The sequence below is a fragment of the Thamnophis elegans genome, chromosome 13 (genome assembly GCF_009769535.1).
Source record: "Thamnophis elegans isolate rThaEle1 chromosome 13, rThaEle1.pri, whole genome shotgun sequence".
NCBI classification, from domain to species: domain Eukaryota; kingdom Metazoa; phylum Chordata; class Lepidosauria; order Squamata; family Colubridae; genus Thamnophis; species Thamnophis elegans.
The window spans coordinates 32,460,856-32,481,687 of NC_045553.1; the positions used below are offsets into that span (position 1 = coordinate 32,460,856).

A 20,832-nucleotide genomic window follows, 5' to 3' on the forward strand; every position below is an offset into this window, starting at 1 on the left:
TCAGGTTCTCTCACTTCATCTTTTGGCTATGGTTTCCATAAATTTACTGTGAACAAAGAAATGCAATAGGGAATTCAACTTATTTGGGGCGGGCAAGAACATAAGCCATGGCAGAAGACCATAAAGCATAACTAAGTCCAGTTGCTATTTCTGTTTCAGACTGAAGTCCTCCTCTACAGAATCTATCAGGAGCTTGCAAAGAAGAGCAACATCATCCCAAGACCATCTGCTTTAGAGATGAGCCTCCCTAGGTTGCTCATTTCCATGACAGCTGGATATAATACGAAACAGAATTACTGCAAATAATTCCTGAGCTCTCTGGTTTTCTTATTCCCTTCCTATCTCTTGCCTCCTCTGTACCATTCAGAGGTGGGTTCCTACCAGTTCGCACCAGTTCGGTAGAACTGGTTCGTCAAATCTACCGAACCAGTTAGAAGAGGTTCCACCAGTTGACCTGGAAAGCAGGCCACACCTACAGAAGAGGTTCCAAAAATTTTTGAAACCCACCACACACACACACACACACTCACACACTCACACAGAGAGAGAAAGAGAAAGGAAGAAATAAATAAATAAATAAATAAAGAAAAAAAAAGAAAAAGTGAGAGAAAGATGAAAGAAAAAAAGGAAAAAGGGACAAAGAGACAAACGGAAGGAGAGAGAGAGAGAGAGAGAGAAAGAGACAGACAGAGAGAGAGAGAGAGAGAGACAGACAGACAGACAGACAGACAGACAGACAGACAGAGAGAAAACACATGGCCGGCAAGCCACTCCCACAAAGGAGGCCACACCTACATAGTAGGTTCGAAAAATTTTTGAAACCCACCACTGGTACCATTTCTTTCTTAATTAGTAAACCTGAAGACAGGGACTTCTGCCTTTTATTTTTCTGTAAGTTCTTCGAAGAACTCTTCACCAAAAGTATCAGGGTTTAAATGCTAAAATTACTACAAAATAAACCAGAGATTAGCTGGATCAGACCAACAAGCTATCACATCCAGGACCTTCCTGTCATCTCCAATTGCCAACCAGAAAGCTAGAGGGAAGTCCAGGACAGATGTGAGAACAATAATCCTCTTTCTACTGTTCTTCCCAACAACTACTGCTTTTATCTTAAGGGTGTACCATCACTACGACTAATAGCTGTAGGTAGCTAAGTTTAAAAATTGGTCTAAAGAACACCAATAAGTAAAATTAGCCAAAAGTATTCAATGTGTTTTTTTAATTGAAAGACCTAGCAGATTTGCTGCTATGAGATTTTTGCTATGGGTGGTTGGGTTCATAATCTATAGATCCCAATCGGAAGTATTTCTTATAAATGCCTCAGCCTTCCCTTTCATATTTCAGGATTCCCTGACAAAATAAGTTGAAAAGGAATAATGAAAGGAAAGCAAAACCATCATGCTTGGCATCTATACTCAGCAGTATTCTTTGACACAATATTCTCCAACCAGAACCAGTTTTCAGTTATGTGGACTTCAGCTATCACAGCTGTCAATCTTGACCTTGCCAAGTGGGAATGCTGGAAGGTGACATTCAAACCTTTGGAGAGAACCCACATTTTGGAAGGCGGGTTTGAGAAATGAAGGTTGCTATCAACAGCACTTGTACAGAGGCTCAAAGTGAGACCATACCTTCACCATTGCCACTGAATACTCACAGACGGATAAGGCTGGACAGTCCCTGCAAGAGGCCAATGTTGAAGCAGCCAATGCGGTTGTTGGAGAGATCCCTGAAAAACAATGAGAAAAAAATGGGAGCCATAGACAGACGGTGAACAGCGGTGGATATTAAGTGTCTACGAGGTTTCTCTTCATGGGGTATCACAATGTTGACACAGCATAGTCTGAATTTGCCAGAAAACTTTGTATACCTTGAATGTATACTGGTAAAGGTAAAGGTTTCCTCTGTCCACTTGTGTCCAACTCTATGGAGCCGTACTCATCTCCGTTTCTTAGCCAAGGAAATCAATGTTGTCCAAAGATGTTTCTGGGGTCATGTGGCCAGCATGACTATGCACCAAGGCACGCAGAATGCTGTTACGTTCCCGCTGAAGTGGTACCTATTTATCTACTTACATTTGCATGCTTCTGAACTGCTGAGCACCGTTCAATGTCAGCATCTACTTCTTGGTTAATCGCAAAAAAAAAAACCTATGCAGAATCAGCATTTGTTTGGGAGATTTATTAGAAGTGTTGAGATTGTAGACCTCAGTGAAATGCAACAACAAAAATCCCCCTAAAAACAATGGCCAATCGTGTTAGTATTGTTGCTAAAACGACTGCATAGACACATCCATGAAATCACCAGAAGCTTCTTCTATTTTTTTAAACTGAGCACTTGAATGAATGCAACTGGCTTAGAGGACCGGTGGAGAATTAAAGGATAGATTTGTCTTTTCCGAGCATAGTTTGCAATTACTTTTGGAAAAATAAACACCCAGCTCAGAAGATGGTGACCACATGCATCTTTGTTGAAATTATCAGGAAACTGACACTTAGAGTAAACAGTCAGGCATTATGAGTTATGGACAGGTTACAGATTACTTAAAGTTTTTTGAAATGGCTCTGGGCTTGGAAGTTAAGCAATTGGGGGTGGGATATGGGATTCACATGTAAATATTAAAGGTAGCTTTCAGAATAAAGAACCAAGAGCAGGAAATTAGCTGGAATGTGTTCAGGAGAAGTTGAAACTATTACTTACAAGCGTTTCAGGTCCTGAAGACCCAGAAAAGCTCCAGGCTGAATGATGCTAATCAAATTGTTCTTTAGGTCTCTGGGAAATAAGGAAAAAAGAAACGTAAGATGTTGCATTGAAGAATGGGTGAATTTTGTTCTTGATGGATCCTTGAGGATAAGGCTTGAAACTTTCTTAAGGCAACTACTCTTTTTATTTTCTTTATACCAATCAATATTTATTCAGTTAATGTTCACCAAAATTTAAAAGAACAAAACCCAAGCAAAGCAAATAAATACAATAATACACTAATAACTAGCAAAATAAATCACATAGTATAACATTTGTTCCTCTGTTACTATGTTAATGCAGTTGTTACTGGGATAATAAAGCTAAAACATTAATAGGTATAAATAAAAGCAAAAATGGCATACCCTCTAATAATTAATTTATTGAAATGTGTCAAATCAAAATATTTAAAACAAAGATAATTGTGCCTTTAGATAATCATATCTTTCATTGCATTTTTATATATGGATAAACATATAAAGTTCTCCACTTTTCCTTTTCTATTTCTCACTCATTTACTTCTTTCTACATATTTATTTACAAACATGCTTTTAAGAAAATTTTATTACATGTAAACATACATAATTAGTTTTTAAAACAAGTTCACAAATGGAGTATTTTTTAAAATATTCATAATTCTGAGCGGCATCTTACTTTACAGCATTTAAAGAAAGCATTGGTGAAATAGCCAGCATGTATATAGAATTCAAGCACTTTCAAATTATTCCAAATTTCCTTGCTTCAGCCATGTGTGGGCTGTTTCTCAGATTTTCACTGATTTATTGACTTTATTTAGTATAATAATGGACTTTTACAACTCCACCCTTTTTTTTCCAGGGAAGTAGGAATCAATTTAACTCTTTAGGAGTCTAAATGTCCCAATTTCTGGTGTCTGACACACTTCAGCCATTAATAAAACATCTCAAAGATTCTGTACATACTTAAAGAGTTCACCCCACCCGTGTCAAATTATTTATTTAAAATGAGAGAGTTGCCTGTGATTTGTTGAGAAATTGATAATGGAGGCATGTTTTTTTCCCCCTTCAGTTCTTATTTTCAAGATGGAGAAAGGAAAACAGAAAGAAAAGTTGTCCTGGATTTTATTCAGACTAAATCAAGTTTCCCCAAATGGATTCTTTCCAGAAGGGTTTCACAACTGTAACTGACATATTTGGGTGAGGCACAAAACAATAAGGACCTTTTAGAAGATTGAAAATCTTTTACGGACTTTTTGCTAAAAGTGAAGTGATGATTCATGGATCTGATGATTAAAAAAGGACTAAATAAAGGGCTGAAGGGATTTTTTATACTATTAAGAAAGAAGGTTCGGCATAAGTTACTAAATTTTGTTGCAAAAGAGATTTGAAGTCACTTATTTTTCTGACCTTTGTTCTATTAATTATTCTTCCACTTTTTTCTTCTCATTATTATTTTTTGTTCTCTTTTCTTTCTTTTAGATTTGCTTTTTATTGCTTGAAGAACAGCCTTCATAAAAATTATGCTTTGAACAAAAGAAAAAATAATTCTTTTCTTGCCCACTTCTGGTAACATCACAGGAAAATGAACAGTTGCCCAAGAACACAAGGTATTTACTTATCTTTTGGATAAGTCCAACTAATCCCTTGGATGTTCTTCCTCAACAAACAAACTTCCTCTTGTTTGAAACATAGTGATGGATTCCCATCTTCTGAAGATAAGTTTCTCTTAGTAGTTGTCATATAGAGTCCAAAGGCCCCTCTAACACTATCCTCACATCAAAGAATTTATAGATGTAAGAAGGTTTGTTATTGTTCTGTAATTCATTAAGGATCGCCATCAGGACTCCTCCTTCCCTTGTAATTGTAACTTCTTCCTACTCTCAGCTTATGCTAGGCACTAAGAAAACAACAGTGTATACTCACACAAACAAGCCCACCCATACTTCATGACTTCTTGCCAAACAGAGTAGGACAGCAACAAAATCCTCTGTTCCACAGAAAAAGAAAGCAGTTTTCCCCATCTACTAGCTTTGTGTGCTGCCTGTAAATCTTCCTAAACACTTCATACTTTCCTGATATCAAGCCGAGCAAGGCTAAAATGAAGCTCAACTTTGAAAGAGATCACACTTAGAATACTGCATCCAGTTTTGGTCACTATACTATTTTTTAAAAATGTACAGACTCTGGAAAGAGTGCAACAAAGATGATTAGGGAGCTGGAAGCTAAAACATGAAACACGGTTGCAGGAATTGGGTATGTCTAGTTTAGTTAAAAGAAGGACTAGGGATGACATGATAGTAGTGTTTCAATATTTGAAGGGCTGCCACAAAGATGAGGAGGTCAACTTGTTTCCCAAAGCACCTGAAGAAACAGTGGATGGAAAGTTATCAAGTAGAGACCCAACTAAGGAGGAATTTCCTGACATGAGAATCATTAACCAGTGGAAGGACTTGCCTTCAGACATTGAGGATGCTCCATCACTCAAGGGTTTTAAAAGAGACTGTCTGAAATATTGTTAGGTCTGCTGCTTGAGCAGGGGGTTGGACTAGAAGACCTCCAAGGTCCCTTCAACTCTCTTATTCTGTTATATTCAGGAGAGATAAAATCAACATTTTTCCTACATCCCAGAGGCGCCTTCTAAGAACAGGGAATATACCAATTTGAAATTTAGGCTGGTTTCATACCCACAGAGCTTATGTGCAATTTGCAATGGTAAACTGATCTACTATCACTTCACTCCCCCTACCAGAGGAAATAGTACGAAGCCAATTTTGCTGGGCAGCAATTTCTTCCCATTAGTGGGAACATTAGTTCTGTATCTATGGTACTGTGATGCGCCCATCTCCCATCCTCTCTAGTTGCTTTCAAGTAAAGCTTTCTCTCTCACCAATGGCTTGAGTTTTTTTTTTTTTTTAGTTTCGCTGTTGGGAAAAGCAAAGATGACAAAAGAAGATTTATTTATTTTGCGTATGGCATAAAGTACCTGGATAACAGTACTAAGAATATATAAAAGGAGCAAGCACAGGTATGTTGGGAATGGGTAGTCAATTTTGTAAGGTATGAGGAATTCAAAAAGTTATATATACGTTTTGGGTTACATTTTGAAATATGTTGGTTCATGAGAATAGAATAAATGTTCTATATATTAATATCTAGATCATTTATCCAATTAAGTGCAGTATTTGTTAGTTGGAGAAAATCTGCTTTTCCTCCTGTATAAGCTCTCAAATAGCAGCTAGTCATTATATGATCCAGTGTCTGACAAGGAGAAGCATAGTCACATTTGGGGTGGGGGGACGCGGCTATCCATTCAGTCATGTCAAATCACTTGGTGATTCTCTGGGCCAGGTCTCTCCACATCTTCTGATCTTGTACTACTTCTTTGAATTTTTCTACGTCTGGTTGATGTCAGCTTTGATGGTGTCCAGTCACTGTGTTCTTTGGAATCCTGCTTTCCTTCAAGAGAGGATACTCTTGCCCCATTTACATAGAGAGTTTTGACAGATGCCATGCAAAATACGAATCCTAGTCAGAGTTTTCCAGTGTTGGCAGGTGGCATCAAAACCTGCTAATTTTTGTGTTGGGTCAGGTATATTTTTTCCAGGCAGAGGAAGAATAAAGATAGTAGAGCAGATCAGTGCTAGAGGGGGACAGGATGCTCTTGCACTAGAAACATACTGACCTAAGAGGGACCATTTAGAAGAAAGCTACTGGAATGAATATTAGGGGTAAGGCTGAAGGTTTTCTGGAATGGCCACAGTTAACATATGGAAATCACTTCCACAGGATCTAGGGCTCATCAGCAACTTGGAAAGCTTGAAAAAGCATGTAAACAAATTCTTGGTATATATAGCATTATTTATTGCTCTCCAAGCTTCTTCTTGGCTGAGAGATTCCAGAAAATCCCATGCCATGAATGACTTTGTCACTGTAAATCAGGAACCATTACTTTCAACCTTATCAACAAGATCTGTAACACAAATTTATTACATCTTCCTTAACCCTTGGCCAAGCCATTCACTCTTTATCTCGATTATCTTTTAGCTGATTTGAATGATAGCGAAGTCATCAAGCTCTGTTTAATAGCCAGCAAGATCTGGCAAGACCCCACTAGGGACAGATTTGGTTTGATTAAACATGCTCAAGGTTTAGTAATAACAATTGCTGTTATTTCTCCTGTTTATCTCTGATGATGATCTCTTCACTGAAGCCTTAGTACTAATATGGGTAACCCTTGACTTACGACCACAATTGAGCCCAAGATGTCTGTTGCTAAGTGAAACATTGGTTAAGTGAATTTTACCCTATTTGATGACCTTTCTTGCCACAGTCATTAAGTGAATCCCTAAAGCTGTCAAGTTAGTAGCAGGGTTGTTAAGTGAGTTTGCTTCCCCCACTGACTTTGCTTGTAATAAAGTCACAAAAGGTGATGATATGATCTCAGGACACTGTAACCGTCACAAATGTGAGTCAACTGACAAGCATCTGAATTTTGATCATTTTATGACCTTTTCTGCCACAGTCCATGGGGATGCTGCCATGGTCCTAAGTGTGAAAACTGGTCATAAGTCACTTTTTTCAGTCCGGTTGTAATTTTGAACAGTCACTGAATGAACTTCTATAAGTCAAAGGACTACCTGCATATAACCACTCAATATTTGAAGTGGTTTACTTGAACTTACACTAGTTCATATTGCAGTTTGTTTTATTCATTTTATATTTTTATGGAGCCGAGGTGGTGCAGTAGTTAAATGCAGCACTGCAGGCTACTTCAGCTGACTGCAGTTCTGCAGTTCGGCTGTTCAAATCTCACCAGCTCAAGGTTGACTCAGCCTTCCACCCTTCCGAAATGGGTAAAATGAGGACCCGGATTGTTGGGGGTGATATGCTGACTCTGTAAACTGCTTAGAGAGGGCTGAAAGCCCTATGAAGCAGTATATAAGTCTAACTGCTATTGCTATTGCTATTGCTATATTTTAATCTTATTTTTATTTATTCCTATGTTTTATGTGTAAAGATAACTAAAATATACAGTAATATTACTACTAAGAGCATCCAGTATTAATTATTAATCATGACAGCAATAAATTGCTTAGTATTAAAAGCTGAATGCACCCAGGAATAGATAAAGAGAGTTCTTGAGAATTGGGTGGCCTAGATGTTGAACAATAATATAATAATATTTTTTATTATGGTCACAGACCAGGATTACAAATAAGAAGCATTAAAATAATAAGAATACTGTAAAGATAAGATAATATATTACAATTAGTGGTGGATTGTTAGTGGGCAGTCAAAGTCTGCCTAATTTGGCAGGCAGCATAACAAAATTTAGTTACATTTAAAGAAATTACATCGTACTGATCTGATAACAGCAATTTTAAGCAGGAAAGTTTAACAAATAATGATTGTTCATTGCACAGTCAGCCAGCTATTCAGATTGGATCTGACATTTTTGCCAACTTACTAAGTCCTTCCCAAGGATTTGGGATAGGCAGATGTGACTGTTTGATGGTGTTAAATAGCAAATAATAATAACAGTTATTATTATTGGAGGAGGAGAAAATATGTCAAATAAATATACCATGTTTGTCCTTCCATGTGTGCAAACTTGGAGATGTCGAGGAGTCTTATATGGAGAAAGATATTAAGCAGACCTTCAAGTTTTTGGAAATGTTGACTCAATTTTTACATACAAATCAAAGAAGCCTAAATATTCATGTTCTTGCTGAGGATTCCAATAAAACTAAAAAAGCACGATGCCATATAAACAGTACAAGAGGGGATTTCAGAGGTTTTGGAAAGCCTCCAAATTTATCTATCTCAACAATTTAATTTTTATAAATCAAAATTCGGAGAAGGAGTGGAGGTGGGGAGCATACATTGAAATACAAACTCCTATGCACAGTAGCTACACATTGCTTTAGAAAAAGGAGAATAAAAGAGAAACAGTACTCCATGGAGTAGAGTTTTTGTCTTATGTATGCTGTTTGATCAAGCCAGCAAGTCCATAAAATGCTGCAAAGTTTTGCTCTAGTATAAGGCCGCTGACAAAATCCATATTCCTTATGGAAATGATCCATATACTGTATTGCACAAAATAAAGTGAGGGACCCGAGCCCTTTTTCTCGTGAAGACCATGTTCAATCAGCTTTTTTCCTCCCTCTCCTATGCTCCAAGCTCTGGCTGGTCCTTTCCTTGCCAATTCTGCAGTTCTGAAATGTGCTGGTTGATAAGATCAGGCTTTTTCGAGTCTCGAGGACATGAAATTATTGCCATTCTCTCCTCTTTCCTTTGCTCTGTTTGCCACCCGCCCCATCATCCTTCTCTGCAGGCTCTTGAGAAAGAAGGGATGAGTGCAGACCACACTGCCTGCAGCTGTTCCTCTAAATCATAAAATTGAACAGAACAAAAGCAACCAGCGAACCCACCCTCTTAATCCCAAGGAGACAGCTGGACGTGGGAATGAGGAGTTTCAAACATTACAAAAACACTTCTTCAAATGCTGCCTGAAATGTACACATGCACAACGCACCGGTCACCAACATGTGTACGCAGAGGGACCTCTTCCTGAGAACAGAGGGATCTTCCAACATTTTGCAAAGAGGAACAGGTATCCTTGCAAATTTCTAGTTTTCAAACAGGAAAGAATAGGGTGCAGGCTCCCAACTGATGTTGCTGAGGATCTGGGTGCTCTTCAGTAGCAATAGCAATAGCAGTTAGACTTATATACCACTTCATAGAGCTTTCAGCCCTCTCTAAGCGGTTTACAGAGTCAGCATATCACCCCCACAATCTGGGTCCTCATTTTACCCACCTCGGAAGGATGAAAGGCTGAGTCGGTGAGATTTGAACTGCCAAACTGCAACTAGCAGTCAGCTGAAGTGGCTGCAGTACTGCACTCTACCCACTGGGCCACCTCGGCTCTTAGAGGTCGGTTCCTACCAGTTTGCACCTATTCAGTAGAACCGGTTCGTCAAATCTACCGAACCGGTTAGAAGAGGTTCCACCAGTGGACCCGGAAAGCAGGCCACACCTAGAGAAGAGGTTCCAAAAATGTTTGAAACCCACCACTGACACACACACACACACACACACACGCACGCACACAGACAGACTCACACAGAGAGAAAGAGAAAGAAAGGAAGAAAGAAAAAAAGAAAAAATGAAAGAAAAAGTGAGAGAGATGAAAGAAAAAAAGGAAAAAGGGACAGAGAAAAAAGGAAGGAGAGAGGGGGGGAGAGAAAGAAAGAAAACACATGGCCGGCAAGCCACTCCCACCAGGTCACATGGCCAGCAAGCCACTCCCACCAGGTCACATGGCCGGCAAGCCACTCCCACAAAGGGTACACCCACAGAGTAGGTTCGAAAATTTTTTGAAGCCCACCACTGGTGCTCTTTGTCAGTCATACTGTTTTATAGCCTACTCTATTTACTTCCCATGAGGCAGAATGGACAAGGGAAGTGAGCACACCTCCACCTCTCCTGTCTCTGGAGATTCTCAGTCATCCAAGTTTCCAAAGGAACCGAGGAACTCCGGGAGAAGAAACGCCGGAGGAGATGCCTAGAGCACCAGTGGAGGTCCGATAGGTCCGAGGCAAACCGAGCACTCTTAACTACCTGCACCAAGGACTATGTCCGAGCATTAAGAACTGCAAAAAGATCATATATTTCTTCCTTGGTTGCGTCCGCCGAGTCACGCCCAGCCGCCCTGTTCAGGATAACCCGCTCCCTCCTTAATAGGAGGGATGCGGGAGACCCCTTGCAGGGTAGGGCTGAGGATTATGCTCAATTCTTGGCGGACAAAGTAGCTCGGTTTCGATCGGACTTGGACTCCACCGCAGTAGATCCAGCTGAGACACAGGAGGATCATTTGCCACATCAGTTCTGGGTTGAGTTCCAGGAAGTTGCCTCTGGGGATGTGGACAAGGCCATCCGAGCTGTAAGTGCCTCCACTTGTATTCTGGACCCGTGTCCCTCCTGGCTGGTGGCCAACAGCAGGGAGGTGACACATGGCTGGATCCAGGCGGTTGTCACCGCCTCCCTTCGGGAGGGGCACTTCCCCGCCGCGCTCAAAACGGCGGTGGTGAGACCCCTCCTAAAGAAACCATCGTTAGATCCAGCCATCTTAAACAACTTTCGTCCTGTCTCCAACCTTCCCTTTATCGGGAAGGTTGTTGAGAAGGTGGTGGCCTTTCAGCTTCGACGGGCCTTGGAGGAAGCTAGTTATCTTGACCCCTTCCAGTCCGGCTTCAGACCTGGTTACAGCACAGAAACCGCTTTGGTCGCATTGACCGATGATCTCTGGAGGGCCAGAGATGGAGGCTATGCGTCCATCCTGGTTCTCCTTGACCTCTCAGCGGCTTTCGATACCATCGACCATGGTATCCTTCTGCGACGACTGCGGGAGGTGGGAGTGGGAGGCACTGTTTTGCGGTGGTTCTCCTCCTACCTCTCGGACAGGTCGCAGTCGGTGTTAGTAGGGGGGCAGAGATCGTCCCTGAGGCCCCTAACATGTGGAGTACCTCAGGGTTCGGTCCTATCCCCCCTACTATTTAACATATACATGAAACCGCTGGGCGAGATCATTCGGAGGCACGGGATAAAATACCATCAATATGCGGACGATACGCAATTGTATCTGTCCGCCCCGTGCCAACTCAATGAAGCGGTGGACGTGATGAACCGGGGTCTGGAGGCCGTTAAGAACTGGATGAGTGCTAACAAACTGGTGCTCAACCCGGATAAGACCAAGTGGCTGTTGTGTTTCCCCCCCAATAATTTGGCTAATACACCAACGCTTAGGCTGGGGGGTCAAATTTTATACCCCTCAGATAGGGTTCGCAACTTAGGAGTCCTCCTGGATCCACAGCTGACTTTTGACCATCAGCTGTCGGCTGTGACCAGGGGGGCATTTGCCCAGGTTCGCCTGGTCCGCCAGTTGCGGCCCTACCTAGATCGGGGGGCCCTCACAACAGTCACTCGAGCCCTTGTGATCTCTAGACTGGAATACTGCAATGGGCTCTACATGGGGTTGCCCCTGAAGTGCATCCGGCGACTACAGCTAGTCCAAAATGCAGCCGCGCGAGTGATAGTGGGCGCACCTCGGTTCGCCCACGTTACACCTGTCCTCCGCGAGCTGCACTGGCTGCCTGTTGGTCTCCGGGTGCGCTTCAGGATAATGATGACCATCTTTAAAGCACTCCATGGTAGTGGATCTGGGTACTTGAGAGACCGCCTTCTGCCGATTACCTCCCTAAATCGACCAATCAGATCGCACAGACTGGGCCTCCTCCGAATTCCATCTGCCAGTCAATGTCGACTGGCGACCACACGGAGGAGAGCCTTTTCTGTTGCTGCCCCGACCCTATGGAACGAGCTCCCCATGGAGATCCGCACCCTCACCACGATCCAGACCTTCCGCGCAGCCCTCAAGATCTGGCTCTCCCAGCAGGCCTGGGGATAGGCTTCCAATTACCCGCCCGAGTGTTTGATTGCTGAATGAAAGTTGTGTTTTATTATTTTTCTTTTGTTCACAAAGTGTTTGTTTTGACCTTGCACTTCCCCTCCCCTGTGGTTGTAAGCCGCCCTGAGTCCCCTCAGGGAAAAGGGCGGCATATAAATCCCAATAAAACCTAAACCTAAACCTAAACCAAAGGACAACTGGGCGTTCTAGGGTTTTTTCCCTTGAACATGTTTCTCTTTTCATCCAAGAAGGTTCTTCAGTTCAGTCAGAACTGAAGGCGCTTCTTGGATGAGAAGCGAAACATTTTCAAGGAAAAACCAAGGAAATCCAGTTGCCTTTTGAAAAGCACCTTTGGGACTTCACCTCTCCTACAGATTTAGGTTCCAGGTCTCAAACAAGAGAACAACAACAACAACAAAAATCCAGCAGAGCAAATGTAGTCACAATAACTCCCCTAGCAATTTAGAGGCTGAGAACTACAATTCCGAGCAATAAGGTCAATGGTGAGAGATCCTGGCTGTTGTAGTAATGCTGGGACATCTGGAGTGTCTCCTCTAAGATTAGAGGAGTACATTAAGAACCTCTGCTCAGTCAGAAAACAAAGACAAAATTGGGAGTCAGAGGAGGAGGGTAGAAGGAGACCATGTGTTCTGTCTTTTGAATGAGGGATGGAATAAAAATGTTTCAAAAAATCAGATTAGTTTCCGTTTTGGCACACGTTCTTTCCAGCCCTGACTATGAGCCATATATGGCCTGTGTTTAAATGAGATTTGATTTCAGAGAACTCATAAACAAAGAGAAATGGAAAGAAGAGCAGGCTTCCTTTGCTTGCAAGGACAGAGGCATTTTGGAGCTTGAATGGCTGGCGCCCTTGACCTGAGGAGGCAGCTGTCAAACTGTGGGGAGGAGATAAGTTATATAACACACACACACACACACACAAACACAAAATGGCAAGAAATAAAAGCAGTTGGCTTAAAGCATTCCTTATGTTCTAGGGCCAGTGCTTGTGATGGATCATGGAAGTTTGTAGATACCTAGTAAAGTCCATCCTTTAAGTCCAATTCTTGGTCCATCTAGCCTGACTTTGCTGGCATTAATTGGTAACAGCTCTCTTAAGCTTACAGGAGTAAATTATTTAGAAAAGCTGACATCTGAATTTGGGACTTTCTGTCTATAGAGGAGATATGCCAGCCATAAACTATAACCCTTTCTTTTTCATTGTTCACTTGTGTTACCCCAGTCTCATGCAGCTTGCAAGATGTGTAAGAGGACAGTCAAAAGGTTGGTTCTTCTCATGTCTGTATGTAAGGGTGTCCTCTGGCTAGAAAGAGGAGAACTACCAGCCAATAGAAAAAAATATAATAGCAATAGCAATAGCAGTTAGACTTATATACCGCTTCATAGGGCTTTCAGCCCTCTCTAAGCGGTTTACAGAGTCAGCATATTGCCCCCAACAATCATTTTACCCACCTCGGAAGGATGGAAGGCTGAGTCAACCTTGAGCCGGTGAGATTTGAACAGCCGAACTGCAGTCAGCTGAAGTAGCCTGCAGTGCTGCATTTAACCACTGTGCCACCTCGGCTCTAAGACTTTGGGGGAAAAAAACCCTTTGGTTCTTGCTCCTTTTTGCCTGGTTCACTTCAATATATCAGTTTCATCTATACAATTTAGCTGAACCAGAAGCTTTGAGCAAATCTACTTGGCTAGGATGGAATATAACAATGTCTGTATCAGTGGTGGGTTGCAGGCGGTACGCCCTGGTACGGGCGTACTGGTGCCTGCCTAGAGCACCAGGTACCATTCCGGTACAGTGCTCCGGAGGCTCCACCTGCCTGTGCTCCTTACCTGTCTTTAAACTCTTTGGCGCTTCCGCACACATGCACAGTGCATACAGCGCCTGCGTGACACTCCGCCGAGCAGCTGGAGTGTCGTGTAGGAATCACTGGATGGTAAAATGCATGCACACTCACCACTGGTCTGTATCTAGGTAGATTAATCTCCACAAATATAGGCTTTTTCCACATAAGGACAGTTCCAAGGTTGTATCTCTGCATAGAAACATATGGGATGAGTGCCTTTTCTATAGCAAGTAGGAATCCTGGCTTCTCCCAACAAAAGCGGGAATTCCAGCAGTTGCCTAACTATGCTAACCATTGCTCCATCTACACAGCAACATCTCAATGGAGATGTCAAACTCACTATTATGAGTTGACCTGTAGATCACAGTATCCTTGCTCTGTGCGCTAACAGGATAAGGGCATAGCAGAGCCACCAGAAATGAATAACTGGTGTAAATCCTTGGGGCAAAGTTCTTTCTTCATCTGAAGTTAACTTTTAAGCATGTGATAAATCAGAATGAAGGGCCCTTGTCAATGCAATTACAAAAGGCTTCTGTCTGGTGCCCAGTTTGGAGGAAGCTCAAAGATTTATCAACTCCCTTTTAGAAAATATCATGGCAGAGCTGCAGACATAGGAATTGCTCGGGACAAAAAACACCATAGTCACAGAGGAGATGCAAAGGACTTTCCACACAAGGCTTGCAGGGGAAGAGGAGGAGGGAGAGGGAGAGGAGGAAGAGGAAGAGGAGATGCAATATTTAGTACAATTGTTCATATTGTTCATATACAAAATCAATGCATAGGATACACACATTAATAGGATTCATGGATCCTCCAACTTTGCAGAAATTCCAGTCAAATTGTTGGGAAAAATAATCTAAGAGTTTTAAAAATTTTAAATTTCCCAAACAGTCCAAAGTTACCAAGTGCACAAGACAGAACCATGGCAATGAAATTTGGGCAAATATTAGATGGAATGGCAACATCTGCTAGAACCTCATAAATCATCATTTTACCTGTGATATTTTGATTGATTTATTCTCTTTTCCTAAATTTTTTGGCTTTACTTTCCCCTTTAATTATAACTATTATAATTATACTGACTAATACACCCAGTCATGCAGTGGTTGGTTTAATCGGAATTGTAATAATAATTATCTTGGTTTACAGATAATACCTTGGTGGTAGATACCATGGTTAGATGCATGTATGTCTAAAACCAACTCAATTATATTTAGACCAACGTGGAGTCCAACTTTAAGTTCGTCACAGGAACTGGTCTAATACCCATATCCAAATGGAAAAATGCTAATTGTGTCAAATATGATATTGTTCTACGGTTGCTGGCTTGAAGAAAACCACCATACTCCAAGGTCTAAGGACACTGGCAATCAAATGGCAGCCAGCTGGCCAGGAAAAAACAAATCTTCTTGCTTAAAAGTGGTTGATGTTGACGATTTCATTCAAATGAAAATAGAATGGAGGTGGAGTTAGCAAATCTATGCATCAGCAAGCAGCAAAAGCAAAAAGGAACTATTTTTTTTCCAAGGTCTGGCTGCTAAATTTATGGCAGGCATCTGGAAAGAGCAGCTGGGGATGGAATTCGTGAATTCATCAGGCAGAGGAAGGAAACGTCTCTACATTTCACAGGAAGGCAAATGAAGAAAGATCTGAATGTGTCTGAATGTGCATGAACAAACAGAAATAGTTTATTTTTCTGGTGGTGGGACAGGGGCAAATGGCTCAATCCCACCTGTGCTTTGAATACGTTATTCATCTCTTTCAAGAGGCGACTTCCAGGAAGGGAAACCTGAACATAAACAGAAGATTACCCTTTTCAAAGACAGCAACACTTTCTCTTGTTCTTAGAGATGCTGAAGACGTGTTCCTTAAGCATTTCTCATACATAGCCTTGACCTCTAACTCCCTCTACTCCAGACCCCAAAATACTTCATCACCTGAATGAGAAAACTGCCTAGCCCTGGTATTAGATTATCACAGTTGGCCTTTTAAAGCATTTTTTGACAACTCAAAGCCTTTAGTTTTTGAAACCTCTAGGTTTTATGCAGATATATCCAAGGGTAGGAACCTTTTGTTTTTCTGCCATATTTTCCTGCACTTGGTTTTTATAATTTTTATTAAAGAAGCTTCCAACAGAATAAAAACAATGCAAATGTTGAAGGAAAGAGAAAAAGAATAGAGAAAAGTAGTAAGAAAGTGAAAAAGAAATAGAAGAAGAAAAGGAAGAAGAAAAGAGAAACGTAATAAAACGGCTTCCAATCTTCTTAACAGCAGTTATAAGTGCATCTATATTTTTAATGTTATATCTTAATTTCTTTCTTTCCATAATTTCCTCTTTCTAATTGTTAAATCCACAAATCACTAGTTCATTTTTTTACAGCAAGGCATGTGCACACATACATAGGGAGACATACACACCTTCCTGTACTTACGCTTTCTGCTCCTGCCTACGTTTTCCTTACTTACCAGAATCAAAAGACAGTATTGATCCTTCAAATAGCAGTTGGACTTATATACCGCTTCATAGGGCTTTCAGCCCTCTCTAAGCATTTACAGAGTCAGCATATTGCCCCCACAGTCTGGGTCCTCATTTTACCCACCTCGGAAGGATGGAAGGCTGAGTCAACCCTGAGCCGGTGAGATTTGAACCGCCGAACTGCAGCTAACAGTCAGCTGAAGTGGCCTGCAGTACTGCACCCTAACCACTGAGCCACCTCGGCTCTTTTTGCAGATAATGGTCATCAAAATATGATGACCATTACCTGCACAACTTGCAATGTAGTTTAATTACTGTTTACCTAGGCAAAACTGTTTGAAGAGGCAAGCTCATTAATTAAGAAAGCTGAAGGCTAAATGAAGAGTTTAGCTATCCAAAAGCCAAGATTTTGCTTTAGATATGACATTAAACTGTTGCTAAGGTTCCTTATCCACTCATTCCTGAGCTACAGTATCTTAAATGATCTTATGATGATAAGTGCATTAAAGAGAAGAGAAGCAGATGCCAAGAGATCTTAACTTCTGCTAAAATCCCATCTCTGCTTTGGTTTTGTGCTGCCTGTCTGTCGCGACGATCAGATGAATTACTAGATTTTCATCTATAGCAAAAAGACAATGTTGATGTGTCTCTCCAATCTTAGCAAAACTTGGATTGCAATGTTGCAAATAGGCAGAACCGTTAATGAAATCCAAGAGGCTGAGCATTGGATTCCTGCCAACTTTTTCTAACTTCTGCCTCTCACCATCCAGAGCTAAGGAACAGCATCACAACAAAAAGGAAGAGGTTGTCTCTTTCTGTAATTTTGGCTCCGCATCCTGCCTTATCCCTCTTCATTTCCTTCCATTTCTACCAAACAGCTGCTACATTTCACAACACACAACATTGTGAAAGCAGTGATTTGTGGCTGATGTAGAAAAACACCCCTCCCAAAAAATACAAATATTTATTTCTCAGTATTTTGCAGGACTAAGCTAAAATAGCAGACCTGTTCAACTTAAACTGTTGGTACTAGCCAGTGCAAAACCAATGGTAAATAATGATGCAAAGGTTAGGTTTAAAGCAGATTTACTGTACAAACCAGAGATACCGGTAGTTTTTCAAATGATCTGAGTATGGTGGTGCAGAAAAAGAGAAGCTACACTTTGACATCCTTCTGCCATTAGCATTAAGTCCAAGTTGGGGGAAAACATTTTTGTTATTACATTTTATAATAGCTGGAATTTAATTCTGCATTTGGCCACCCCATTAGTTTATTCTTCCATGCAAAAATGACAGTGGACAAAATATTTTGGTTTTTTTTGTTCTTGAAGTAGTAGTATTCTGAATCCTGTCTGATTCAGGACAAAATAGGATTACTGCAAAACACAACAGAAATGTTTGTGTCCCACTGGAACCCAAGCTTTGCTGCAATACATGGGGAAAACAACAACAAATTTAAGATAGCATTTCCTTAGCCAAACTTTACAGCATATTCAAGATGAAGCACATTTAGTAACCGCAAAATGATGGATATCAGTTGGAAAAATAAACATAAAGCCTAGAAAATGGGGACAAAGAGTTAAGGTGGGGCAGGTCAGAATGCAGTTCTGCAGGATAATTCTGCTGACTGCCAGCAGTTTGATTCTCACTGGCTTAAGGTTGACTCAGCTTTTGTCCTTCCAAATGAGGACCCAGATTATTGGGGACAATATGCTGACTCTATAAACCGCTTAAGTACTATGGAGTGATATAGAAGTTTAAGTTCAAATGCTATTGCTATACATTTTAGAAGAGCTCACAAGCTGTGGGTACTATATTATTTTGTTGTAGCGTCTTCGACACCTCTATCATTAATAGTTCAAAGAGCAGTATGAGCACGGTTAACAATAAGCAATTTATCCTTGCTTTGTTCTACTGATCTAAATCGCACACATGTGAATATTAGATGAAGCAGTCCAAGAAATGAACCCAAGAGTTCCTGACTCAAGGCTTAGTGACATGTGTTGAGAAGCTGCTGCTAATGTCTTCTGTAGCCCAACATAGAAAGATGCTGTTTCTGAAGTTTGAAGTTGTTGTGCTATATATCAGACACAATGTGATCCACATCTGTAAAGACACATCTGTACATTCAGAATGCAAGCATATGTGATACTAATATAAGAGTTTACTGGTTTTTCTCTGGTTCATCAAGCAAAACTTACATATCTGGCATAAATGAAGTGAGCTGAAGTCTGAGAGCAAAAAGGACCCTTTGCAGACTGTATTAATTTCTCATATACTCTTCTTCCCTTTGCTCATAATCTTTTAGAGAAAGGATCCATACATGGATTACTTGCTTTTAAAATGAAGCCCAAAGCAATGTGCAGGCTACATGTTACTCACCCTTGCTTTATGCATTCATTGGTTGCCTTAAACTAGATGTTTGGAAGTTCAACTCCTAACTGCCCTAACGAACCTAGGCAATGGTGAGATACTATTGTCCAAAACATCTGACCAGCAGAAGTTGCCTTCCTTGGGTATGGTGATGACTTTGCTCAAGCAGCCATCTGCCATGTTTCATTTCAAATCGCTGGAGATTCTAGATGCTCTTCAAGGCAAAGACTATTTCTACAATCTGATATGAATGCTACTGGAGAATGGAAGAAAATGACCAGATTAAGGTCTCCTAGAAAAGATGAAGTTGATGTGTTGGTCTAAAAAGAAAAAGTGATAAATCTGACTGGGAAGTTTACAAGAAGAGCCTAGATTCATCTATTCCTGGTCTGGTTAAGTTAATGGTCAACTCTCCTGAATTTTAGGATAGACTCTTCTTGATTACAAGCATGAAAGCTTTTTCCAAACAGGGGGGAGGCCTGCTGGGGCTGAGATGAAAGAAGCTCCCTTCTCCCTTCTCTCTTCTCCAAGCATCCAGCTGCAAGGGGAAATGTTTGCAGCACATGTTCTGGGGAGATCGAGCAACAAGTAGCATATACCATCTAGGCCAGGAACCAACCCACAAAGCCCACATAACTCCCATGCCCAGAACAAAGACTGTCCTGTTTTCCATAGCTCAAAAATAATTTCCTTTGGAACTGGGAGGCCCACCACCCCACCCACCTTGCTTTCTGATGAGGTTAGATGGTGGAGTTCTTTCTACTTGCTTAAAGGGCCTCTTTGTCTCCCAGAGTGGGAGTGGAGACCATTAGTTTAAAGCATTATCAGGGCTATGGTTGTTGGTGAGGAATCCCTTTTTAACAGCAGGTGTTTTTTGCCAGCACTTGCTTGGAACAAAAAGTATCTAACCATGTTTGGTTTCATACAGCTGCTAACACTTTAGCCATCCTGTTAGTATTTTATAAATTGAGACTTCATGTTTCTTGAGAGACAAGTAAAAAGTTCTAAGAGAGAACCTCCTGGGCCCAATCAGCAGTTCTGAGTTCAGACTATTCCTTGACAAGGTCTCCTCCTGTCTCTTTTTCATAGATAAAAGCATACTAAACAGGAATGGGGATTTGTTAAGAACAGTCAACACCCCAGATGAAAAAGTGAGCATCTCTGGTAAACAGAAATGTTTACACTGTACAAAACAGAGGCTGCTTCTATTTCCTAATAAGGATGAGCTACAAGTGAAGAGGCTTGCTTGCACCATCTCCCCTTGGGATATAACCAAAGATGGAGACAGCCTAGGGAGGGTGCAAACAAGCCACACTTGTTCTCAGGAAGTCTTTAAAAGCATCCTCCAAACAAAGGTAGATGATTCCATTGTTCCTCCTTGTAGGGTAGACTGTGCCTTCAGAAAATGCCCGATGATTTTGATTCCATTTGTTATTTGGCTTTATATGAAGCATGGATTGGTCCTTCAGCAGAATCTGATATTGTAAGTAAAAAATAAGCTGAAAGTGAACACCGATATTATTTGAAAAGCAGTTTGTAAAATAATAACAGCAACAATAAAAAAATCATTTGTTTATAGCTTCATTGAGCTGCAAATAAACACAGTAATAATGGCCAGGTAAAGAAGGTGGTGCTGAAGGAACAGCTCCTTGTCACCTGGGCAATGCTTGGATAAGGTATACAAGCCAAAAAGTAAGGAAAATTCAAAAACTACATGTGTGTTTGCTTGTGTGTGTGCATACACACACTTTAGAGAAAATAACTCAATGTGTAACTGATAGTTAACCATCAAAACAGAAATAATCCATTGCTTTCAGACTCAACTCTTCTTGATTAAAAAGAGAGGAGAACACAACACTTAGAACAGATTCATGAGTTCAACCTAAAAGAGCTAAATCTCTCTTAATAAAGCAAAATTCCCATTTTCACCAT

General features: G+C 41.0%; 1 protein-coding gene across 1 annotated transcript in view; it reads right to left on the reverse strand.

Moving 5' to 3' along the window:
* The window catches only part of ADGRA2 (adhesion G protein-coupled receptor A2), a 104,043-nt gene that overhangs the window by 25,132 nt on the left and 58,079 nt on the right, over positions 1-20,832 (reverse strand). The window contains exons 3-4 of the mRNA XM_032229178.1: positions 2,704-2,775; positions 1,661-1,732 (exon numbers count right to left, since the gene is read on the reverse strand). Of these exons, the coding sequence (XP_032085069.1) occupies positions 1,661-1,732; positions 2,704-2,775 (144 nt within the window). The remainder of the gene's footprint in view (positions 1-1,660; positions 1,733-2,703; positions 2,776-20,832) is intronic.